The sequence below is a fragment of the Heptranchias perlo genome, chromosome 33, assembly GCF_035084215.1.
Source record: "Heptranchias perlo isolate sHepPer1 chromosome 33, sHepPer1.hap1, whole genome shotgun sequence".
NCBI lineage: Eukaryota > Metazoa > Chordata > Chondrichthyes > Hexanchiformes > Hexanchidae > Heptranchias > Heptranchias perlo.
In genome coordinates, this window is record NC_090357.1 from 23,393,007 (window position 1) to 23,419,598 (window position 26,592).

At 44.5% G+C, this 26,592-nt stretch overlaps 1 protein-coding gene across 3 annotated transcripts in view; it reads left to right on the forward strand.

Moving 5' to 3' along the window:
- robo3 (roundabout, axon guidance receptor, homolog 3 (Drosophila)) overlaps positions 1-26,592 on the forward strand; it is a 224,556-nt gene that overhangs the window by 140,839 nt on the left and 57,125 nt on the right. For all 3 annotated transcript variants that reach the window (XM_067971051.1, XM_067971053.1, XM_067971052.1), the window contains exons 9-10: positions 10,407-10,612; positions 24,702-24,783. In XM_067971051.1, coding sequence (XP_067827152.1) covers positions 10,407-10,612; positions 24,702-24,783 — 288 coding nt within the window. The remainder of the gene's footprint in view (positions 1-10,406; positions 10,613-24,701; positions 24,784-26,592) is intronic.

The following is a 26,592-nucleotide window of genomic DNA, read 5'->3' on the forward strand; positions in this document are numbered from 1 at the left end:
GGTGCCTGCTCTGTTCTTATTACAGTGTCAGCTGTGGCTCAGTTGGTAGCCCCCTCACCTCTGAGGCAGAAGGTTGTGGGTTCAAGTCCCACTCCAGATACTTGAGCACAAAATCTAGGCTGACATTTCAGTGCAGTACTGAGGGAGTGCTGCACTGTCTGATGGTGCTATCTTTCGGATAAAATGTTAAACTTAGATTCCGTCTGCCCTCTCAGCTGGATGTGAAAGATCCCATGGCACTTATTTCAAAGAAGAGCAGGGGAGTTCTCCCTGACGTTCAGGCCAATATTTATCCCTCAACCAGCCCCCAAAAAACCGATTATCTGGTCATTATCACATTGCTGTTTGTGGGACCTTGCTGTGAGCAAATTGTCTGCTGCATTTCCTACATTACAACAGTGACTACACTTCAGAAAACTACTTCATTGGCTGTGAAATGCATTGGGACGTCCTGAGGTCATGAAAGGTGCTATATAAATGCAAGTTCTTTCTTTCTTTACCGCATCAGGGGAGGTTGTCCAATTAGTTGGCATCATGCCACATTTGAGGACATTGTTACTGTGCAGACTTATGCTCACCGTTATAAATGGATATCCATGTGGTGAAGGATAGACTACCAGAGCCTGGTCTATAGTTGTTTCTAAGCCTCTATTGATAGAGATTCCCCTTACACACACACCACACTCTAGATAAGCTCTCCTATAAAAAGGATACCAGAGAGTGCCCAATTGATACCCACCACCTGAATTAACACTCATTGGTATAAATCATACAATTAACACTCACTGCCAATTCGAATGAAACATAGAGGACTCATTTCCCTTAGGAGCTTTGAAAGCTACCAAGAAACTCAGTTCCCAGAGAGGACGTGTTGCCTACACGGTGAGTCACATCGAAAGATTTAGCTCACAAAAATGAAGCTTAAAATGGATTTTCTCCTCCTGAATACTCACTACAATCTCTTCACAATCGATTTTCTTTTCCTAGCAAAATGGGTTAAAAGCGAACACGGCAATGCATGTTCTGACAGCAAAGCGTGTTCTGACAGCAAAGCGTGTTCTGACAGCGTGCTCCCCGGATACACTGGGCCTCAGCACCGACCGTGTCAGTTTCAGAAGCTGAAATTGACGATGTCGAAAGAGATTACCGCACCATTAAAGAAATGCAACTGGGGTAACAAACAGGATGAACTGTCCAGAGGAATCGTCTGGGTTCCCATAGCCCCGTTTTAAAACGCGTCAGTCATGCGTCAGCCCAGAATGATCTGGGGGGGGCCCTTCTCCCAGCTCTAATAGAATATTGAAGCCCCGCTGGCATTCTGAATGATGAGCACAGCCTGTGATAGCTGACAGGATGACAGCACCCCTCCCCCTCCCCCAGACTATCTCTGACCGGAGCAAGCCGTTTATGTTGATTGATTTTTTTTTTCTTCCCTTTCCTGCAGATTATTGGTGGGAAATTCAATTGAGTGTGAGCTTTCATCTTCCCAGGTCCTATCGCTGTCTCCAAATCGATGGGGAATAATTAGTGCTGTAAATGAATGCAGGAAATGAAATGCGGGGAGTGTGCCTCTGTACTGTGCCCTCTTCCTTTTTTTTTAACCTCATCTGGTTTGCACGACTGGAAACACAATTGCTGATACACAGCCACATTAATTGCCTACATAACAGCAGTCTCTGAACATCCTGATAAGGCGCCCTATAAGTACAAGTGCTTTCTGTATAATTAGCCTGAAGGTTGCTGCTCAGACGAACGCTTACCACATTTACGTGGCAATCCTCTGATTGATATTTTATCTGTAGCAGTTGAAGGAGTAGGCTCACCACCACCTTCTCGGGGCAACTTGGGATGGGCAGCAAATGCTAATATTAACTGCAAATAATTTTTTTGAATAAATTAACAGCTTAACCCTTCACTGTTTAGACTCCCAAAAGAAGAAGAGTTGACTGGGCGGGATACCGAGGGCCTGTGGAATTAGCTGTGAGTCACTTTCGTTAGGGAGGGGAGAAGAGGAAAGAAAATTTGAAAAATAAAATCAAGTGTCCCCATAGTAAACACTACAGGTTACAATCACTGAGGCATAACATTCCCCCTGAATAATAAAACATACAGAATCACCGTGCGAATATTCTGAGCAGTCAAAACCTGGGGGACCTATTTCTAGATTCCTTCTCTTTGAAAGTTGTATGAGATAGAGAGCATGTATAGACCCGGCCCGTGTTTCAAACTTAACATTTATTACGATTCGTACATGTTGGCTCTTTTTAGCATAAAATTAACCTCAGTTTCACCCTACCTCTGGCAAAAAAATCAGCAGATCATATCGTTCTAATTCGTAGGGTTGGGTTGCCATGGTGATTTCGGCCTTCGAATGCTGGCACCCTAATTCTGAACGTGAGTTTCAGCTACCTGAGCAAAACTCTCTCCATTAAACTGTGCGCGGCCTTGTTTCACGAGCCTCAGACAAGTTATGATTGTGACATGATTGGGAAGGAGAATCAGCACAGTGCAGAGAATGGATGGTCATGGCCCCAAGTTCAATGCATAGGGACCTGAGTACCATTTGCCACTGAGTTACTGGCCTGTGCCTGTCTGATATTCACCTTATTGTTATGATTACCTGATCAGTGTCAACATTTAACCTGCAAATATGCTCTCTTTTTTTATTCATTCTCGGGACATGAGCGTGGCTGCAAGGCCAGCATTTATTGCCCATCCCTAGTTGCCCTTGAGAAGGTGGAGGTGAGTCTTCTTCTTGAACGCTGCCGTCCATGTGGTGTAGGCACTCCCCAAAGTGCTGTTAGGGAGGGAGTTCCAGCATTTTGGCCTAATGATGATGAAGGAATGGTGATATATATGTCCAAGTCGGAATGGTGTGTGACTTGGAGGGGAATTTGGAGGTGATGGTGTTCCCATGAACCTGCTGCCCTTGTCCTTCTAGGTGGTGGAGGTCACGGGTTTGGGAGGTGCTGTCGAAGAAGCCTTGGGGAATTGCTGCAGTGCATCTTGTAGATGGTACATGCTGCAGCCACAGTATGCCGGTGGGGGAGGGAATAGATATTCTTACATGTTCCTCCACTTTTCTGCATCCTCACTTTGTTGAAATCAGCACTCATTGCACAGTCACATTCTCTCTCAGGGTTTCAAAATTGTGGAACGCCTCACCTCCTTTAGCCTTTCCTTCGTCTTACAATGTTCCGGCTTTTGAAACCCAAACTTGGTATCGCTCAATCACTGACTTCTTTCCTACTCTTTTTGACTTTGGTTGTTCACCGTACTTTGATCCTTGACCTTTAACCTTTCACCTTAGATTCTCAATTTTGAAAAAAAGACTAAAATAAAAAGTTAACAAGCCTAAAATGAGCAGGTTGTGAAGAGCTTGTGGAAGAACCTATTCTGACAGTGACAGTGGAGGACAGAGTCCAAAAGTCGTGTGCTGGGATATGTTGACAAGTTCCTTGGTCCAGTCATGCTCCTAATGTCACTGGTCCATTGCGAAATCTACTGTTCTCAGCCCGACAGTCCAGGCTCTCTTAAGAGCAATGTTCAGAGTATGGCTTGTCCCAATGAGAGCCTTTTGAGGTCTTTGAGTGCACACCATTGACTGTATTTTGGATTCTGCAATATCAACAACAATGTCTGACCTCTAGGGGTTTAGTCTGACATCGTCCTCTGCCCTTCCCCCCACCTTCTCACACACAGCTAATAATTAAGGTTTATCTTATTCCAGTAATAAGTAATAATTCACCTTTCAAAAGGCCTATCTATCAAGTACAGTGGCGTGAAGCATAACTGTTACTGGAGACTATTAAGGGCCGAGTTAATCTTGTTATTTCTTGACGACCCAGCAGTTTAATACCTGGTTGTTTGCAGTTTCATTGGCCTGAAATCAATTTGACAATTACTCCATCTCATTTCTCACAGTGTCACTGCTCACCGCTGTACAATCAATTTCCATTGATCGCAACAAAATCTCTCCCAGAAGGATCCCACTATACGGCCTTTTCAGGCGTTGAGGCCTTTTAGATTTCAAACAGACCAGAGTCTTGAATTTTCTGGTAATCCCTGTCAAGTAGCACATGCAGCAGTTTAAGCTGTTATTGGCTTTCTGTCTTTGACTGGGGCCTTCTGAGTAATGTATATCCTTGTGGGGCTCGCTTGTAAAGTATTGGCCTTCCATCGGAGATCTTCAAAGGAACCTTTTCCTGTCAAAAAGAGAGAAATGGGAACAGCAGACAACAAAGCTCTTCTTAGAGAGCTGCTACCTGACTGCAGGTGGCCCCTGGTGTCTCAGAAGATCCAAGACTGGAATTTTACTTACTAAAAGGCCAATTTTTACACCGTGTGAAAATCAAAGAAAGCGCCTAGCTCTCTGAAGAAACTGAATTATTTCCTTTGGTTCTCTTTGCGATTTAAAGTAACTTATCATAGCATCATAGTAGATACAGCGCAGGAGGAGGCCATTCGGCCCATTGTGCCTGTGCCGGCTCTTTGAAAGAACTATGCAATTAGTCCCATTCCCCTGCTCTTTCCCCATAGCCCTGTAATTTTTTTCCCTTCAGATAGCGATAGGCCTCAAGAGGATATAGACAGGCTGGTGGCATGGGAGGACACATGGCAGATGAAATTTAATGCTGAAAAATGCGAGGTGATACATTTCGGTAGGAAGAATGAGGCAAGGCAATATAAACTAGAGGGCACAACTCTAAAAGGGGTATAAGAACAGAGCGATCTGGGGGTATATGTGCACAAATCGTTGAAGGTGGCAGGGCAGGTTGAGAAAGCGGTTAAAAAGTATACGGGATCCTGGGCTTTATAAATAGAGGCATAAGAGTACAAAAGTATGAAAGTCATGATGAACATTTATAAAACACTGGTTCGGCCACAACTGGAGTATTGTCTCCAGATCTGGGCACCGCACTTTAGGAAAGATGTGAAGGTCTTAGGGAGGGCGCTGAAGAGATTTACTAGAATGATTCCAGGGATGAGGGACTTTAGTTACGTGGATAGACTGGAGAAGCTGAGGTTGTTCTCCTTGGAACAGAGAAGGTTGCGAGGAGATTTGATAGAGGTATTCAAAATCATGAAGGGTCGAGACAGAGTAGATAGAGAGAAACTGTTCCCACTGGCGGAAGGGTCAAGAACCAGAGGACACAGATTTAAGGTGATTTGCAAAAGAACCAAAAGCAACATGAGGAAAAACCTTTTTACACAGCGAGTGGTTAGGATCTGAAATGCACTGCCTGAGGGGGTGGTGGAGGCAGATTCAATCATGGCCTTCAAAAGGGAACTGGGTGAGTACTTGAAAATAAAAGAATTGCAGGGCTATGGGGAAAGGGCGGAGGAGTGGGACTAGCTGGCTTGCTCTTGCATAGAGCCAGCGTGGACTCGATGGGCTGAATGGCCTCCTTCCATGGTGTAACCTTTCTATGATTCTAAGTATTTATCCAATTCCCTTTTGAAAGTTACTATTGAATCTGCTCCCACCACCCTTTCAGGCAGTGCATTCCAGATCATTACAACTCGCTGTGTAAAAAAATATTTCCTCATGTCGCCTCTGGCTCTTTGCCGATCACCTTAACTTTCATAAAGAAAGAAAGACTTTCATTTAAATAACGTCTTTCATGACCTCAGGGTGTCCCAATGAAGTACCTTTGAAGTGCAGTCACTGTTGTAGTGTAGGGCAATCAACAACTTGGTGTGCTGGTCCTATGGTGCAGAGCCATAGATACCAGGAGGGTTCCAGGTCCTGTCTTTGGGCTATGCTGAGTTGGCTGATCTTAACTGGGCAGCATTTGGGGGTTCTATAGTTGACTTTATCAACCCTAGGGAGTGGGGAAATCTGTCAGGGTTCCCACTCCAGATTTCACACTTCTCAATCACAGGGGTTATTGTATTTGGTTTAAGGTGCAAAGTATCTGGTATCAAGTACAATGAGGGGTCACTACCCCTGAATGAAAGATATGAGGGTAATACAGAATTTAAGCACATTCTAGATTTCCTTTATTTCCCCCCAACTCCTGTAACTCCAGAAAGAAGGGTTACAAGAGCAACACACAATAAAACAGCACTCTTCCCCCTGGGTCAGAAGGTTGTACGTTTGAGTCCCACATCCAGGGCATCTATGGTGACATTCCAGTGCAGTACTGAGGGAGTGCTGCATTGTTACAGGCTCTGTCTTTTGGATAAGGCAACAAATCGAGGTCCAGTCTGCCGTTGCAGGTGGACATTAAAGATCCAATGGCACTACTTGAAGACGAGCAAAGAGTTCTCCCAATGTCCTGGGCTATCTTCCTCCTTTAACCAGCACCACCACAAAAACAGATTAACTGGGCACTGCAGTTTGTGGGAGGTCGTTGAGGCAAAATGGCTGCCGTGTTTGCCTAAAAAATAGCAGTCCGTTCTCTCCAAACAGAAATTCATTGAATGAAGCGATTTGCAATGTTTTGATGATGCTTGCACTCTTATATAAATCCAAGAATTTCTTACTGCTTTGTTTCTCCGAAGTTTTAATGATGTCTTCATGTGGAAACAAAAGGCACATCAGTAGCTTATTTTATCAGATGTCCGTATTTCATTGAGAAAAAAGTAACTGTCAAGGAGTGGCCATTAATTGCCATTGTTTGTGTTGGAATCTTTAATATTGACATTCTGCCTAACAGTTTGTCACTGAAAATGAATTTCCCAGCAATGGTATCCAGCTGGGTCAACCATTTTGAATGTGGGTGGAGCTAAGTTGACAGGACCTGTCTGATACTGGCCGACCTTTCACCTGGCCTGTCTCCTAAACTGCCTGTGGGTTGGTGACATAATAGGGACAGGCTCAGTGTTACCCCCACCACTTGAACTGATCTGGATCGAGGCAGGTTCAGCTGGATGAGAGATGCACTCTGGTGGTCCCACTGAAAGTAAATCCTGGTTGAAGTAATTTGGGATGTGGGATGATCATACAATTTATTCTCACTTAAAAAAAAATCTATATTTACCACAGTCAATTTAATTTTCTGATGTTTTATTTGAGCGCGTATGGATAAGGGATGTTAGCGCTGGGGAAATGAACACTTTCCCATTTCTGACACACCAGGGTGGTTTTCTAACCTAACCCGCCCGGCGGAAACTGGGTGCGTGGGCAGTTCAAAGTGAGCAGGTTACTTTCTCACTCTGACCCCAACCCTTTAATGCCATTTTAACCTGCGGGGTTCTGCAGGCGGATGAAATGCCCACCTAAAGCAGGCGGGGGCCTCATCACTTTATGTGAATCGGGGTCCTATTACGTCAATGGGATCCTGATTGCATTTTAACCCGGGTCGGCATAGCGACACAGCTGCACAGTTCTGGTCTTCATATTATAAAGAGGATATAGAGGCACTGGAGAAGGTGCAAAAAAGATTTACAAGGATGATACTGGAACTGAGAGGATATAACTATCAGGAAAGACTGAACAGGCTGGGGCCTTTTCCTCTAGAAAATAGAAAGCTGAGGGGTGACCCAAAAGAGGTCTTTAAAATTATGAAGGGGTTCGATCGGATAGATGTAAAGAAAAAGTTTCTACTGAGGGGGGAGACCAAAACTAGAGGTCATAAATATAAGATAGACACTAATAAATCCAATAAGGAATTCAGGAGAAACTTCTTTACCCAAAGAATGTGGAACTCGCTATCACAAGGAGTGGTTGAGGCAAATAGCATAGATGCATTTTAGTCAAAGCTAGATAAGTACATAAGGGAGAAAGGAATAGAAAGTTATGCAGATGGGTTAGATGAAGTAATGTGAGTGGAGGCTCGTGTGGAGCATAAACACCGGCACAGGCCCGTCGGGCCGAACGGCCTGTTTCTATGCTGTACGTTCTGTGTAAGGCTGAAACAGGTCTGCTGCTGCTCTGCAGACACAAGAGGCCCCTCTAAGGCGAGTGTGAAACTTTCCTTTGTGGGGCCAGGAAGAGCCAGAGTGGTTCCGAAGGGCGTCACAAGGAAAATCATGGCCTTCCTCTGCTCCAGACTCACCCCCCCCCCCTTTCCTTCCCCTCCCACCCCCCCCTTTCCTTCCCCTCCCACGAGACCATGCTGGACTCCCCTCCCCAAGACTTACCTGTTTGCCGACGAGCCTTCCCACTAGTGCTGGCCAGCCCACGCATGGACACCCTCTCCCGCCTGCCGGACAGCTGCTGTTTTCCGCCCGTTTCGGCAGGATGTAGGTGAGGCCGGGGAGTTAAAATACTCCGGGCCCTGAAATTTAGGCTGTGGTCTCATACTGGCACTATCCCCGCTCACCCGAAAACCCTCCCAGGATTAAAATCGACCCTTCCGGTGTCAGCATTAAGCTCTTCCAGGTCAGATATAGCACGATTAGATGCACAGTAAAGCTTCCCGTACATTGTCACAACAATAACCCTCGGCCTTGACTGCATCAGTGCAGCATTTCTGATGCACATGATTGGTGGCGGTTTAGGCCGGGGTTTCGTGACCTGGGCCTACCAAGCTAGAAGTGAGCCTGCACCAAACTCATTTCACTTGCAGCTGACATCTCGCCAGTCTGGGCTGGATTTGAAGCCAGGTCGCCAAGGTAAAAGGACAGTGCTTAACCCAGGCTCCACCCCTCAACCCCTTAGAGGCCCAGCACTCCCCACAGAGACAGTAACCCTGAGCCACGCATATGCACCTGTCTGTCGTGGTGATCAGGTTGGCCTTTTATTCTGCAACTGGGGAGGCATCAAAAAAGAGAGAATATTTTCCCTCAGTTTTCTCCCCAAAATGTTGTCTTTTGTTGGAGTAAAATCAACAGCAGCACACCCTTCTACATGCGTCAGCCCTGACATTGAGCGCTGGCAAGCTATTTGACTGTCGGGGGCATCACCGCCGAGCCTGATCCGGTCCTTATTCAATGTCCACACTTCCCTGCAAAGTTCACTGGATGAGGCAGGAACCTAGCTGACCCTGCCTATCCCAGGGGCAAATAGTAATACGCCAACCCCAAACCCAACCAAGTCAACTAACTCAGGACAGACTAGGAACTGAGCCTAGGAACTAATTGGTCAGCACCACCAGTGACAATTGTACTGATCGAGCCATCAAGGAGCTCCAGGTAAAATTATTTAATAAATGGAACATAACGAGCCTCCTATTAAATCCTAAATAAAATGACTTGCTGTAGAGACTCGATGCATTTGACATTTAGGCCTGTACTGAGCACTTTAATTAAAACTGGAACAAGAAACTTAACACATTGTACATAAAACAGAATGAAGGCGCGTTTGTATTAAAACATACGTAACAGCCCTGAAGAGTACTTGTAAAATTAGTAACTTATTAAAGTGGCTATGCCTAAAATTTAAATGCGATTGATGTCGGTCTAAGTGGAGACATTTACTGACACTTTGCCTGAAGAAACAAGTCATAGATTATACAGCAGCCAATTAATATTCACCGTTAATTGGCTTTTTAATTATTGCATGGGGGTCAAACTGTCCTGCCATGTGAAAGGGAGCAAGTCTCAGTGCCTGTGGCTGTGTGCAGGGGGCAGTGAGAGACACCAATCCATCTCCCTGGCCGTTCAGCTAATAGTGAAAAGTCGATTTGAAGAGTCAACACTCAGAGCAGCAGAGCTGAGAACAGTCAGTCACCTTCACTGCGATCTTGTCAGACTCTGCCCTGTCTGTTTATTGTTGCCTTGGGCTGACAAGCCAAAGCTACTGGCTGTACTGTTAGTTTGTTGAACAATCTTTCCCTTCATCATGTAATGCACGGATCAAACAGCGCTGCTGGTCCTGTGTGACCCACCACTCATTCTATACTGCTCGTCTGTATAATATAAAATAGTCTGTACAGCTCCCCCGTGTTACATACTGTTCAGTGAGTACAGTTCCCCTGTCTAATGCATTGTTCAGTCCATCATATCACCCTGTGGAACACACTGTTCAGTCCCTACTGCTCACCTGTGGAACACACTGTTCAGTCCATACTGCTCACCTGTGGAACACACTGTTCAGTCCATACTGCTCACCTGTGTAACACACTGTTCAGTCCCTACTGCTCACCTGTGTAACACACTGTTCAGTCCATACTGCTCACCTGTGGAACACACTGTTTAGTCCATACTGCTCACCTGTGGAACACATTGTTTAGTCCATACTGCTCACCTGTGGAACACACTGTCCAGTCCCTACTGCTCACCTGTGTAACGCACTGTTCAGTCCGTACTGCTCACCTGTAACGCACTGTTCAGTCCATACTGTTCATCTATGTAAACACACTATTCAGTCTGTAGTACTCACCTATGAACTGCACTGTTCAGTCCATGCTACTCACTTGTGTAACACACGGTTCAGTTCAAGAGATTCAAGCCTACTGATCAACAGCAGCTTTACAAGTGTCTTGTTTGTCTTCACTTACCCCTTTCTTCTGTTTCAGTCTCTTCAGATCGGATACCGCCCATCATCCGCCAGGGCCCTGCCAACCAGACACTTGCTGTTGATTCCACGGCACAGCTTCAGTGTCATGTGATCGGGAACCCTCTTCCCAGCGTGCACTGGCTGAAAGACGGGCAGAGGATCCTGGGTAATGACCCTCGCATTAGCATGCTGGATAATGGGACGCTCCAAATTACCAACGTTCAGGTAAGACCAGGACACTGTCAGCATTGATTAATGCATCAGGTTTTGGGGAACATCTCGGGATGTGGCAGTTCCTTAATTATTTCCAATTCCTGGAAAATTGTCAGTGTAACTTTTTCTCTGTTGTGCACTTCCCATACTTAAAGTGAATGCTCCAAGCAAGGACACGAAAGGGCTGATTTTATGGACTGCCTCCTCGGCTGGTCTGAACTTCATATTCCGCACATTAAAACTAAAAGACAGAAAATTGCAGGAGGCATGTCTGTGATTTCACGATATGCACTCCCAGCAGCTAAGGCTCCGCTCCGGAAGCACACATTCATAAAATTGGTTATCAAAAAACTTTTAGCATGTTCTTTGGCGGCAAAATGGCTCCCAGCCTCTCCACACTTCGTAGCCCAGTTCTCAGCTTAGTTCATTCTACTGGTTTTGACCGTTTTCCTTTAAAACTTTTATCGCCTCATCGATTTACTAGTAGTCTTTTAACCTATGGACTGGATGAGATCTGTTTGATACCCAAGTCTCCAATGTGACTGTTAACTGCCAGATATTGTGCCGAGTATTTTCACTGAGATATTTACCAGTGTTCTGACCAAATGGATATAGATATTCTTTAACATAAGGTACTGATACAGGCTGCACTCTGGAGCCTTGAGCAGCTCCATACAGTACATATATAAGTTGGCCCCATGCATGTGGAAGATGTCACTGAGCAACTTCATGCAGAAAACAAATCAGAGAGGGTCAAGGATGATCCTTGGGGGGGGGGCTTCCAAGGTCACCATGCAGGAGCAGGTGGAGAAACTTTTCAGAGATGCTGGTCTGGAGTCTGTTCTGACTGTTGAGTGCAATAACCAGAATTTCAAAGGAAATCAGGTGGAGGACGTGCCCCTGCGGTACTCCTTCTATGCCACTAGATGTCACTGGTATGCCTTAAATACAGGACGAATGCAAAGATATTAATGACACTTGGTGGTAGAAAGTATCAACACGTTTATGATGTGTTCATCTGTTTGACACACCCTGAAATAACATTATATATTTTTCATTCTGTGGACGATGCTGCCAAGACCAGGTTTATTTCCCATCCCAAGTTGCCTTGTGAAGGTGGTGATTGACCTTCTCCTTAAATCACTTCTGTCCTTGTGGTGATGGTGCTCCCACAATGCTGTCAGGTAGGGAATTCCAGGATATTGACCCAACGACAATGAAGGAATGGCGATATATGTCCAACTCAAAATGGTGTGTGACTTGAAGGGGAATTTGGAGGTAATGGTGTTCCCCTTATGTTGTCCAAGTCCTGCTGTGGGCTATTTCATTATTGTAGGAGTTATAAATCAAACTAGGAACATAGGAACAGGAGTAGGCCATTTAGCCCCTCGAGCTTCTTCCACCATTCAATGAGATCATAGCTGATCTGTGACCTAACTCCATATTGTTAAATCCCTGGAGTATCCCTGGATTGTTGGGCACATATTTGGATCTCACATTGCTTATTTCCAGTGATCTCAGTGATAGCCTTGTTTGTCCTCCCTGGGCAAGTGTCGCTTGGTCCTGCTCCAACCGCCAGCACTGCACTCTGGGAGAGGGAAGGGGTCATGATAAACTGTGGTGTTGTAGGTCCTTTTAAACAGACTCTGACTTACTGTAATGGGAGGAGTTTAAGGATCTTCTGGATGGATGAACTAAAATAGACCTAATGGCTGCCCTTCATCTGCAATTATCTTGTGATGTGGAGTAACGAACAAATTAATTTTAATTATGTGACATTCACTAACCCTGTAAGCTTCACCCTTATTATCTGAGGCTGCTCTGCCAAGTGTGTAGAACAACTTCATGTACCTGTTATTCTCCAGGTATTTTACAATTGGCTAACATTACAGGGTAGAACTTCTGATTGACGAAGTTCATGTATGAGTGATTAATCCACTCAAGCTGTGCTCCTGTGCGTGCTATTTCTATGCAAGCATTAACTGTGGCTTAACAGCCGTGTAAAAATAGCATACAAAAAAATGAACTACGAGTGTGTTAAGTAATGATCTTTGGAGATCAGTAGATCTACACTTGCATTTTATATTTTGCTCACTAACCTTTGGTTGACGGTCACCAGACCAGCCAGCCTCTTTGGATTTTATGCTAGATATTCTCCTCAGATTCAGTATTGCTGACCACTCACGTAAGTGGATCTCATGTCCTTTATGAACCGGAGTGGGTCTTTACTTGCCCAATATCTAGATGAACGATAGCGAGGCCCAGGGATCAACCAGGCAATCCTTGCTATTGTGGGCTGGCTCATTTGGAATATATCACATGATTCTCCTCATCTCTGCTACACAGATGAAACATACACACCGTCAAACTGAAACTCAGGCTACAAACAAGCAGATTATTTACTTGACACACAGCAGTAATCAGCACAGTATATTTACAGTAATCTATAAATTTTGCTATTCCTAGTGATAATAAAGATGCCTCTCCCTGAGCCATCTTTCAACATACATGAAGACTTGAAAACGCATGTTCACTTCTTACACTATGAACTACTGTCATCGAGTCAAACTAGTTCAGTTTCTTTGTTGGCTACAAACTTTAAATTGACTCTCTGGGGTCACAGAGAAACCCACGATTGGAAGTTTTTGGCCACAGAACTGTCCATGAAAGGGACCACAAGGAATCTGACCACAGATACCCGAGACACAGCTGTCAATCAAATCCACTATCCCCAGCATGTCAATCACCTAGAATGTTTTAGAATTGGATGGGATGTCTTGCTACCATGACCTGTGTGTCAAGTACTTTGAATTATCTGCGATGGCTGGTAGTTAACAGTCAGCTATCAAAGACATTATTTACCCAATAGTCTTAGGTTCTGCATTCAATTCACATTAACATATTAAACTTCCTTTTGTTTTGATAAGAATCAGTCACAGCCTTATCGACATTATATATTTCCACATTGTTTGACAGAAACCGAGACTCGGATGCAAATTAATCGACCTTCACTTGTTGGAGTGGAAGTATGTATCACTGTACTGAGATAGCTCACAGGAACCATGATTAACACCATGAACTAATAATAAGGAACTCAAATCAATAACACAGCTAAAAACATATTTCTATCACAGTCTTTCAGGAATGCTGCAACACATCACACATTGAAAGAAAGAACTTGCATTTATACTGTGCCTTTCACATCCTCAGGACCTCCCAAAGTGCTTCACAGCCAATAAAGTACCTTTGAAGTCTAGTCACTATTGTAATATAGGGACATCTAGCAACCTATTTGCACTCAGCAAGGTCCCACAAATAGCAATGAAATAAATGACCAAATAATGTTTTTGGTGGTGTTGCTTGAAGAATAAATGTTGTTCAGGACAACTCCCCATGGCTTTTTTGAATAGTACTATGAGATCCCTTTACATGCACCTAAGAGGGCAGATAGGGCCTTGGCTTAACTTTTTATCAGAAAGATGGGACCTCCAACAGTGCAGTACTCCCTCAGTGCTGCACTGAAGAGTCAGCTAGATTACATGCTTAAGCCTTTGGAGATAGATAGAGAGAAATTATTTTCTCTGATGGGGGAGTCCAGTACAAGGGGGCATAACCTTAAAATTAGTGCTAGGCCGTTCAGAGTTGATGTCAGGAAGCACTTCTTCATGCAAAGGGTAGTGGAAACCTGGAACTGTCTCCCCAAAAAAGCTGTTGAGGCTGGGGATCAATTGAAAATATCACAACGGAGATTGATAATTTTTTGTTAGGTAAGGATATTAAAGGATATGGAACCTGAGCAGGTAAATGGTGTTAAGATACAGATCAGCCACGATCTAATTGAATGACGGAATAGGCTTGAGAGGCTGAATGGTCTGCTCCTATTCATGTTTTCCTATATTCCACAGGACATCTATTGGTTTTATAAATTCTCTTCATTTGATATGAATTTTTTTCCTAATACTGATTTGCGATTTAGCTGAATATTTTCAAAGTTGCAAAACAGTAAATGGTCATATCAGGTCAGCCTAAAAAAAAACCATGGGAACAGCTTGTAAGCTTGAAATTACTCTCTTAATGAAAATGAGAGAATGTCTTGTTTTGCTTCATTATGAATGACCCACTAATGAAATCGCGAGTACAGGAGGCTCTCGACCATGATTTCTGAGATAACATTCTGTTTGCGCCGCTCTCATGCTTTCCATTAAAAGAGGATTTTCACCTCCTCCTCCCCGTGTCGAATTTGATCCAGCCTGTGATCAGTTTAAACTGAAATAAGGTTTACGAACTGGTCATTGAGGTCACAAGACGGTCGCACTAAAACAAGACTCCCTTTGTGATATTTCCTCACTAAAAATCACATTGACTTTCAAGAGGGGATGCGATTGCGGTTTATAAACCTTTGAAGGTACTTTTTTAAGCTGTGGGACTGTGGCCAGGTGCAGTGATCTGGTTTTCCCTCAGTCCAATCTGCACTCCAACGAGCTGAGGTTTAGGCAGTGAAGGTATCGTCGTCCCAGGAAGGCCGCGGTTTTGGTGAAGTCAACAAGGTGGGGAGGGCCATTCCCACACGTTTAGCATTCTGGGTCTCCATGTAAAACAGCGCAGCCCAGTGCAGACGCAGGCGGTGGCGCCCGCCTCACGTTATAATTGAATCTTAATCATTTTTGCAACCAACAGACAGTGTAAGATTTTCCGGTCTTTCACAGGGGAGGGGAAGGGAAAGGGTGACACCTTTCCTTACCTCCCGAACACCTCTTAGGGCCATTCCCTTTCATTGAAGCAGGTGCCAACCCTTACTCTCCCCTTGTAGAATAACAGCTTCTGTCCACGTTTCCTTATTTAAACTGATCAGAATAGAATTGAAAAGCAGAGAAGTTATGTAAGTCTTGTATTGAACCTTGGTTGGACCACACCCAGAGCACTGTGCACAGTTCTGGTCTCCATATTACAAGAAGGATATAGAGGCACTGAATGAGGTGCAACAAAGATTTACAAGGATGATACCAGAACTGAGAGGTTATAGCTATCGGGAAAGATTGAACAGATTGAAAAGATTGGGGCTCTGTTCTCAATAAAAGAGAAGATCGAGGGTTGACCTGATAGAGGTCTTTAAGATTATGAAGGGGTTTGATAGGGTAGACTATGTTTCCACTTATTGGGGAGACCAAAACTAGGGGTTGTAAATATAAGATAGTCACTAGTAAATCCAATAGGGAATTGAGGAGAAACTTCTTTACCCAGAGAGTGGTTAAAATGTGGAATTCGCTTCCACAAGAAGTAGTTGAGGTGAATAGCATAGATGCATTTAAGGGGAAGCTAGATAAACTCATGAAGGGGAAAGGAATTGAAGGATATGCTGATGGGGTTAAATGAAGAGTGGTGGGAGGAGGTTCATGTGGAGCATAAATGCCTGCATGGATCAGTTGGGCTGAATGGCCTGTTTCTATGCTGTACATTCTATGTAATTGTATGTATTCTATGATCACTGTACATCAGGAGATAAGAGATGGAGGCCTCCCAGCCTGGATAAAACTAGGGGGAAAATGACAGAATTAATGACACAATATTAGACGTACGTATGGCGAAACCCTTTTGAACCACAGTACCAATCTAAGGCACTATGCTGTTTTAAATCCTTTCACACTGATGGTGCTCAAAATGGCTGCCCCCTTGCTATTTGAGCTGCATAGCTACAACTGACATTCGTGCAATAGAATCACATTCACCAGCGAGGTAAAACAGAGGCCAGTCATACATTAGTCATAAAAGCTTGTGGTCATGCTGAACATTTATTTAAAAATTGATGCTGAAGTCTGTTGGGAGTGAAATATTTAACGTTTTTGTGCTTTCATTGTCCCGGAGTCAGGGGGTTAATGCATCTTCCTTGTCCCTGTGCGGGTAATAGCATCATTTTATTGCTGCTGTGGCTGTTTGCCCAGAAAAAATTAGAGCTGTCAGGCAGTTTCTGAGACGACTATGAATTAATGGTCCTCTGGGAGACAGCCTCATCAGGTCAGAGTGATTCAGGGGGTACTGGGGGAGGTCATGTGACTGAGCTCGGAGAAAGAGACAATCTGCCACTGAAGCACACGGAATTGGAAATACAGAACTGCTGAGTGGCAAGGGGCTCCTTCAGCCTCAGTTTTTTACATACAGTCCCCATGTAAATGAGCGGGTTCATTAACATCACCCAGACTGCGGCCTGCTGCTAACTGGTGATGTCCTAAAGGCTCCTGTTCCAATTTGTCACCTGGGTAGCCAGCGCATATCTGATAACTTTTTCTTCTTAATTGACATTTCATTTCAAGAGACCAGGCATTATAAAGAAACAGGTTGCAGGCTGAAACAGGGAAACGTTTTAACAACTAAGGACTCGGGTTTAAATCGTTTTTAAATTAACATTTTTTAACATTGGTTTTACTAAAGGAATAAATTGTACATAGGTTTTCACACTAAAATAGGGGTTGCTTATATTCACACTGACTATACGGGTGGTGTATTCCATTGATGTAGAGCTGGTTTATATTTTCACTGATATCCAAGTGGTATATATTCCCACTCATTTAGGAGTGATATACATTTTCACTGATATGGGGGCGATATACATTCTCACTGGTACAGGAGGAGTCTATATGCTCACATATAGGAGTGGTATATATTCTCACTGATTTAATACACAGTCTTGGTCACTGTATCCAGGTTGAGTACTATGATGTGTGCTATTGGATTCCATGGACAGTTTCAAATTTCCCCTTCTGCTTCAGTTCAGTGCTGAGGGAGCGCTGCATTGTCAAAGGTGTTAGGCGGATGTAAAAGATTCTTTGAAGAAGAGCATGGAGCTCTCCCACTGTCCTAACCAACATTCATCAACCAACTACCAATAAAAAAACATATTCGGTCATTTATCTCACTGTTGTTCGCAGGATCTTGCTCTGTGCAAATTGGCTGCTGCATTTGCCTACCTAACAACAGTGACTACTCTTCAATAGCGATTCATTCACTATGAAGAGTTTTGGGACATCCTTCCCTCTTCCTTTACCTTCCAAATTTCATCCCCCCCTTTACTAAAGATGGTGGCAGATGCTAGAGTTTGGTTCCCCAGGCACTGATAGTCCTCCCGTTAGTTATTCATATGGCCCAGTCAGTAAGTGTCAGCAGGCTATTTGGCCATGAGAAACGTCACAGCTGAGTCTGATTCTATATCATCTGATGCGTGTGCACACACACACACACACACACGCACGCACACACGTATGACTGAATATTGATCAGTAGTGGGGATCCGGGCTGATTCCCCCTCCTCCCTTTTCCTAGCCCAGGAACAATGAAACCATGTCAGCACCCCTAACACTGCCATGGCTGTGAGCAGCTAATTCAGCACAGACTGGGGATTGAGTCTTGGACTTCTTGACCCATCGAGTTTAGTGACCGGCAGCAGGGTGAATTTCCATACTCAATCTTCCTGGGAGTTCACAAGGAAGAACTAATTTAGCTGAGGCTGTCCCTTTAGCTCAGAGCTGGGAAGATTTTGTGCTGCTATTGGCCTAGAGCACTGAATTTCAGAGTTTAAGATTTAGCTTCACTCCGATCACCATTTGCCAGCAGAAACAAGCAATTTTTAAATGTGTTTTTTAAATGTGATGTTTGTTTTTTGCTTGTTAAGGTCACTGCAATGGAAAAGCAATGTATTATCTGTCAGGATCAAGTACTTCCATGTCAGACATAACACAGGTTAGATACGGAGTAAAGGTCCCTCTGTCCCTTCAGGCACTCCCAGAGCAGATACAGCATGGGTTAGGTACAGAGTAAAGGATCCTCTGCACTGTCCATCAAGAATTCGCAGGTCAGATACAACAGGGAATAAATGCACTGTCTCATCAAGCACTCCCAGGTCACATACAGCTCAGGCTTGATGCAGAATAAAGCTCCCTCTATACTTCCCTATTAAGCAGTCTGTGATCAGCTGCAGCTTAGATGCAAAGTAAAACTCCCTCCACAGTCTCATTAAACAATCATGGGCTAGGGATGGCCCTGATTAGGAGCAGGAAAATCTCCTCCTACCACTGCCTCATGGGTTAGACCCAGGACAGTGTTTCCTCTGCACTACCTCTTCAAGCAATCCACGGTCAGGCGGTTGGCTGAATGGCCTCTTTCTGTACTGAAATTTCCACACTGGAACGGAGGGAATCTCATTGAGATATTCAAAATGATGAAAGCTTTCGAGAGCGTAAACAGTGAAGGATTGTTTCCATTGCCTGGAAAATCAATAACAAGGAGCCATAAGCTCAGGATTATCATTGGAGAAATGAAAGGAGATGTTAGAAGAATGTTCTTTTCACATAGGTTATTGCAACTTGAAATGCTTTAGCACAGGTGATTGTTGAGGCAGAGACTGTGACATCTTTTAAAAGGTAATTGAGTAAGTTTTTGAAAAGGAAGAAAATAAAAAAGATATGGGAAAGGGCTAGGAGCTGGGTTTGGAGCAGATAGTTCCAGATGAAGAGTTGCACTGGGACAGGTGTGAGGAGCCAAAGTGCCTCCCCCCGTGCTGTAATTTCTAAGATTCCATGATTGTAGCTGTAGCCTGGATTAGACTCCAGAGTAAAACTTCCTCTACACTGTCCAATCAAACACTCCCAGTTCAGGTGCCTTCTGGATTCGATTCAGAGTAAAGCTCCCCTTACACTGTCATCAGTTGTTCCTGCTCAGGTACAGCCCCAGTTAAATGCAGAGTAAAGCTTCTTTTTTTTTTATTTGTTCATGGGATGTGGGCGTCGCTGGCGAGGCCAGCATTTATTGCCCATCCCTTGAGAAGGTGGTGGTGAGCCGCCTTCTTGAACCGCTGCAGTCCGTGTGGTGAAGGTTCTCCCACAGTGCTGTTAGGTAGGGAGTTCCAGGAGTTTGACCCAGCGACGATGAAGGAACGGCGATGGTGTGTGACTTGGAGGGGAACGTGCAGGTGGTGGTGTTCCCATGTGCCTGCTGCCTTTGTCCTTCTAGGTGGGAAAGGTCGCAGGTTTGGGAGGTGCTGTCGAAGAAGCCTTGGTGAGTTGCTGCAGTGCATCCTGTGGATGGTACACACTGCAGCCACGGTGCGCCGGTGGTGAAGGGAGTGAATGTTTAGGGTGGTGGATGGGGTGCCAATCAAGCGGTCTGCTTTGTCCTGGATGGTGTCGAGCATCTTGAGTGTTGTTGGAGCTGCACTCATCCAGGCAAGTGGAGACTATTCCATCACACTCCTGACTTGTGCCTTGTAGATGGTGGAAAGGCTTTGGGGAAGTTCTTGAGTTCTTCCATGAAGCACTCTCAGGTTGGTTATCACACAGGTTTGATGCACAGTAAAGTTTCTCTACACTGACCCATCCAACACTCCCAGGTCAGGGGGGCAGCCTGGATAAAGCCTCCGCTGCTCCAGCAATGTATATCAACCCCAAACTTAGAAAAGCCTGATGCTTCCTCACAAAGTGGGTGGAAAAAAATCGAGGGAAGAGTCAATCAAGGCTGCTATGTCCCAGAAACTGGCTGCCAAACTGTTTAGGAGAACAACAGGAGGCAAGGGGAAAAATACATTACATACACCCTATAATTGTGACCCTGTTTTCTTCCCTTCTTCCTGGATTGTGTATCTTTATCTCCTGTTGAGGTGGTGGATGGAGTTTGTTTTAAATGGCTGTTTTTCACTTAACATTAACCATTGGGCTAATTTTTAGCCTTTTGCCTTCTCTGTACCACTGAGATCATAAGAATCCTTATTTACAACTGTCACAAGGAATTATCCACATTATCATGGGATTTCTCTGCAATTTGAAGCTCCCTCAATCAGTTGATGAGGTGAAAGGGTTGTTTTGTGTGCTGTTATACTGACTGAGAGACCTCCACCCTTTGAATCAATCACTGTTTGGACTTGACATAGTTCATGTCTTTATAAAATGATTCAATTTAATGTCCTTGGAGAGAATGTTTGTACAAACTTTGATCTTTTCTGGCATTATGGGCTGGCAGAATGGTGCCACTGTGTTTGACTTTAATCAGGCTGTGTAGCGAATGACATTTCCTTATGACAGATGCTAATTTGTAATGGGGGCTGGGAGCTTGGCTGTTGAGTGACCCCTTACACTAATTAACGAAGAACGCTAGCCCATCCTGTTAAGCATGGATCCCATGGTCCTGATGCAGAAACATGAGCGTTCTTGGGTAGTGGAGATGTATGCAGATGCCATCTGATTCTTGGCATGTCCCTGGTGGCACCAGACCATCTCACTGACCTCCTCCAGTCCTGGGACATAATTTGTTAACTGTGACTTTGTGTTTTTGTATCATGCTTGATCACTTCACAGGAAATCCAATTAAATTATTAGCTAGAAAGACTTGCATTGTTATAGAGCCATTTCATGACCTCAGGACATCCTAAAGCAATTTACAGCCAATGAAGTACTTTTGAAGTGTAGTCACGGTTGAAATGTAGGAAACATGGCAGCCAATTTGCACATAGCAAGGTCCCACAAACAGCAATGTCATAATGACCTGATAATCTGTGTTTTTAGGGATAAATATTTGCCAGGACACAGGGGAACTCTTCATTGAATAGTGCCATGGGATCTGTTACATCCATCTGAGAGAGCAGGTTTAATGTTTCATCTGAAAGACGGCACCTCCGGCAGTGCAGCACTCCCTCAGTACTGCACTGGAGCGTCAGCCTAGATTATGTGCTCAAGTTCCTGGGTGGGACGTGAACCCCCCAACCTTCTGACTCAGAAGTGAGAGTGCGACCAACTAAGCCGCAGCTAACACCTGCATTGGTGGATAATCTCAGTGATTCTGAAACCTAGGCTATTAAAATAATAATCGGACTACTGGCTAAGGAATCTAGTTCAAATCATAGAGAGTGCAATATGATTTGAACTCAGATTCCTTAGTCAGTGTCGTAGGGTTTGGTACAACCCTGAACCACTTGCTTGTATAGGAAACATTAAGAGCATCAAGTGAAGAATTATAGAAAAAGGAAGCAGGACTGAGAGGTGCAGTTAGTTAACAATGGGATTGGAGTTCAAATCCAGACCATGCTAATGGGATAAAATTCTGTGTTTGCAATGTTTTTCTTTCCATGGACTGTGTGTAACGGGCGGGGTGTGTAACGGGCAGGGTGTAGAACAGGCGTGTGAGTAACGGGCGGGTATGTAATAGGTTGGGGTGTATAATGGGCGGCCGATCCGCTACTACATTTATGCCCACTCCAAAATTGAATTTCACCCCTATGGTGTCACTAATTCACACTTGAGAGTGTCAGTTTGGCTCAGTTGGTAGCAAGGTCAGAAGGATGTGGGTTCAAATCTTTCTCCAGGACTTAAGCACATAATTTAGGGCTACGTTTCACTGCAGTGCTGAGGGAGTGCAGCATGGTCACAGATGCAGTGCTTTGGATGAGATGTTAAATTATTAGCCCTTCTTCCCGTTCAATTAGCTCAGGTGGACTTTAATGTAATGTAAAGGTTTTAATGATCCCCTGACACTATTTGAAGAAGAGCAGGGCCAACATTGCGAGAAACAGATTAACTGACCACTCGTCCCATTGCTGTTTGTGAGATCTTGCTGTGTGCAAAATGGATGCCACCTTTGCTTACTTAACAACAGTGACTCCACTTCAAATAATTCACTGTCTGTAAAGCACTTTTCAATAGATGTAAAAAGATTTTAGATGAATACTTTCCTTCTTGTGGATGAGTGTCTGATCCTTCCTAAAGGTAAATGTTACAATGTGAACTGAAGCCCAGCAAACTTTCAAAGCTTTAAGTATTGTTCACGTGTGTGAATGAATATCACATATCGGGGGTAATTTTGTGCAATAGTGTAAAACGGGTGATAGAGAGTCGACAGCCCGTTTTACATCTCTGCCAATTGAAGTTAATGGAAATAAAAATCGGGTGATATGTAAAACAGGCTGCTGACTCACTACCACCCATTTTACACTATTGCTCAAAGTTAAAGTTATCCCCATCAGTTCTTAAATAGATGCAAAAATTTGTAATACACTTAAATGAAGTCACTCAGGCTGTGAACGACTTTGCATCTGTATGCAGCAATTTATTCATCCCCTTTTTAAAATGATATCAACTAGCTTCCTACATTACAATATTGACTACACTTTAAAAGTACTCCATTGGTTGTAAAGCACTTTGGGACGTCCTGAGGTCGTGAAAGATGCTAAATAAACGCAAGTCTTTCTTTCTTTCTTTAACTTCAGCTTCCTGCTCGATGGATCAGGTCTGCACTGCTGAACCGCGTTAAAAATGCAGAATTTGCCTCCAGTCATGGTCTCCCAAGTAGAAACATCAAGGTTAAATTTAAACCTGCGCCCATGCTCATGTGAGCGCACAGCTCCTGAACTGCCAGCTGCTGTTTCCAGGAAATGCATTCTCCTTGGGGTAGAAGGGTGGGAGGATAAGAGTTCACTCCTGGTGTTCTCCATGTGGCTGCTTTGTAAGCCATCAGATGGAGAGCTGAGTAGTGGTCACTTCACCAGAGGGAGGGAGTGAAGGAAATCGCTGGCCAGGTCACTTTGGGCTGCTGTCATGCACATCTGCAGAATTGCAAGAGGTCTTGGCAGTTATCCACGCAGCCTCTTGGCTGAGAAACAGACATAGCATGGACAGGAAGGATTAAAACTAAATAGTGAACTTTGCTGACGGCTCACTGTTTAGCCGGTGATTAGTTGAGTCACGCAGACTCGGGTTGGCCCCAGGCTCGATTCCTCATCTTGTGCTGAATTCGTTGATCCAAGGCAGTATGACAGTAGGGACTGGACACTTGACATTATTGCCCCAGGTTACGAAGGAGAAAATCCACTCGAGTTCACACTCCCAATTGCTCGCTAGCTTCTCCTACTAGAGGTGGATGTCAGGTGAGGACTGAATCAGACTTGGCTACGAAAACCCGTGATCGAATGCCATGCTGACAATGCCAAGGCTCACAACAATGGTGAACAATGGTGATTTGGGCAAGGAACTGGAGGGCAAGGAGTCAGGAGAGAAGGAGAAGGCAGAGAATTGGTAGAGAGGAGAGCCTGGAAAGAACTATACAAAATTTTTTAAAATTCAGCTATATTGAAAATCAAACCCAGTTTTTGTTATAGAAACTAATCGATGGTTTGCAAGCAGAGTAAATGGAGTGGTACAATCTGAGGGTTCACATATATGTCGATGGTTTTGCTGCTGCTAACTCAATGCAAACTCGAGGAACAGCACCATATCTTTCTACTACGCACTTTAACAACTTTAGAACCTACCACCGCTCCCATTTTCTGTCGGACAGGTGCTGGTAATGACTGCACCAGATCCACTGGGAGTGGAGGAGGTGTGGGCTAGTACTTGCCGTGGGATTTCCCTATTGGTACACGACCAGTGGGGTGGTCCTCACCCCTGGGCTCTACCTGCCTTTCTTCCGCCACATTCCCGGGCCACGGGAGCCTTCTCCTCTTTGCCAGATTGTCCACGCTTCCCTCTCCCTCTGCTATTCTGCTGTAACCATTTACGCCTCCCCTAGACCCATCTTTTATTTCTTTACTTGTCTCATTATCACCTTCTTTTGCTTTGCACCACCATCAATTTTGTCATTTAAACACTCCTGTCCTTCACCCTATCACAGACCTTCCCCTTTTATTCTTTCTCTGCCCCTCTTTTCCCAGGCTCTGTATTTGCTTAAAAGCTGTTCACCTCTAATATCTTCCAGTTCTGATGAAAGGTCATTGACCTATAAACATTAACTCTAGGAACATAGGAACAGGAGTAGGCCATTCAGCCCTTCGAGCCTGTTCTGCCATTCAGTTAGATCATGGCTGATGTGTACCTCAACTCCATCTACCCGGCTTGGTCCTGTGCCCCTTAATTTTGTTTCTCTCTCATGCTGCCTAACCTGCTGAGTGTTTCCAGCATTTCCTGCTTTTTATTTCCCACCTCACTGTGTTTGTTTTTGTACTTGTAAAAGAGGTGATAGTTTCTGAACAGAATATTAATTGCACATTAGTCTTAAAGATGCCCACTGTGTAATCTGCAGTGACGGGGACAAGCAAGATTAACATCCAATTGACTCTGCTTTTCGTTGCTAGGTAACTGATACTGGTATGTACGTCTGTGTCGCTACGGGATCGAGTGGGGAGACCACCTGGAGCGGCTACCTGGAGGTACAAGGTACGTTGCAGTTAAGCCACATCACGTCAGATAGGAAACAAACAGCAGCAAAGGCAGGTCACCAAGCGTGAGCAGTTTAATCAGAATTAAATCGAGAGATAGAACCCCAAGGTACGCTTGGCCTAAATTCAAAGTAGGAGAAGTTGTTCACGGTGACAGTTACTAAATAAGTCTTTACTAATGAAGACCTTACGCCATTCAAAGCAAAAGGGATTTCTGCTGCCAGTACTGACGTTGAGATTCGCTCTCATTCACTTTGGAGAGGGAGGAAGATTCATCAGGGGAATGCACAGCAGAAGAACTAGTAAAGCAAAAGGGTCGATGGCAGGCAGATTGGTGATAAAAAAGTAATTGTCATAAGAACCCAACTGGTTCACTAATGTCCTTTAGGGAAGGAAACCTGCCGTCCTTACCCGGTCTGGCCTATTTATAACTCCAGTCCCACACCCCTCTGAAGTGGACTAGCAAGCCACTCAGTCATATCAAACTGCTAAGGAGGCAGTCCACCATCACCTTCTCACGGCAACTAGGGATGGGCAACAAATACCCATGTCCTTGCCAGCAATACCCACATCTTGAGAATGAATAAAATAACTTGGTGCTTGAACTTGAAGATTGAGCTAAAATGCACTCACTAAAAGGGAGAGGGGATCTTAAGCAGTGGAGGAGAGGAGACTGGGGAAAAAGGATAAAGGATGTTTGTGAACAGTTACAAAGGACAGGAACTCAGTAGGGAGCTGCCAGCCCGGGAGCCATCCCTAGCTGAAATATTAATAGAGCTCCTGATAAATAGCTGGTCTTTCTTTATAATTGCTCTTAAATGAACTCACCTTCCCATACATCACTGACTGGTTGATTTTCAGTGTCACAACCTGACCTAGAATGGGGGCAGGTCAGAGGTTAAACAAACACGTGTGGTTGTGCTGTGCATTACGGAAATTGATGGCCTCGAAAGCAAAGATTGAAGCCAAGGGCAGCACAAGGCCATGGCGCACTTGGACCTTTAAGAGATGGCCTTGAGCACTTGTGACGGGGGCGCTGGTATATACGGGAGCTCGGGCTAGTTAGTGGGTACAAGTTGACGTCTTCGGTAGGCAGCCGTTGCCTTTGAGACTTTGCGAGTGACAATTGATATTGTTATCCAGCTCCCTGATATTTATAAAAGTGAAGTTTAAACTTTTCTGACTGGAGGACATCTTACAGCCCCCTGCAAATATAAACACGATGCCAGGGAGTCCCAACAATCCCCAAGGTGACCAAGCAGGTTCTAAGTATTTAAACTCGGGTCATCTGTGAGAGGATGTCAGAGGATAAATTCAGCTCGGAGCGTCACTCAGTGGCAGTGCAGGTTTCAGAATCGACCCTTATCCGTAACCTGTGACCCGCTGTGCAGTTAGCACTCGCTGAATTCCCTCCTGAGTTTCTGTTTTTTATTTGTATTTGTTGGTTTATTAGCACATTACTTCTGTTGCTGTTTGTTAAATGACTTTTATGCACTGTTTCCCTTTTCGTAGCCAACACAGTCTATCAGAATGCAGAACGGGAGTGGGGTCCCAGGGATTGTGTCTATATTTGCAGGAGTGGTCACTTGGATTATACCAGTGTTTGCAGGATGTCCTGGCAGTGTGTCTATATTTGCGGGGCCTCCAGGATGTCCTCCAGACAGAAAAGTTTAAACTTCGCTTTTATAAATATCAGGGAACTGGATATCAATGTCAATTCACTTTTTTTCATTCTTAGATTTTTTTCCCTCTCCTCCCCTCTATCAAGGTGCAGACAGATGCTGGGGTACAGCAACCAAGGCACTCG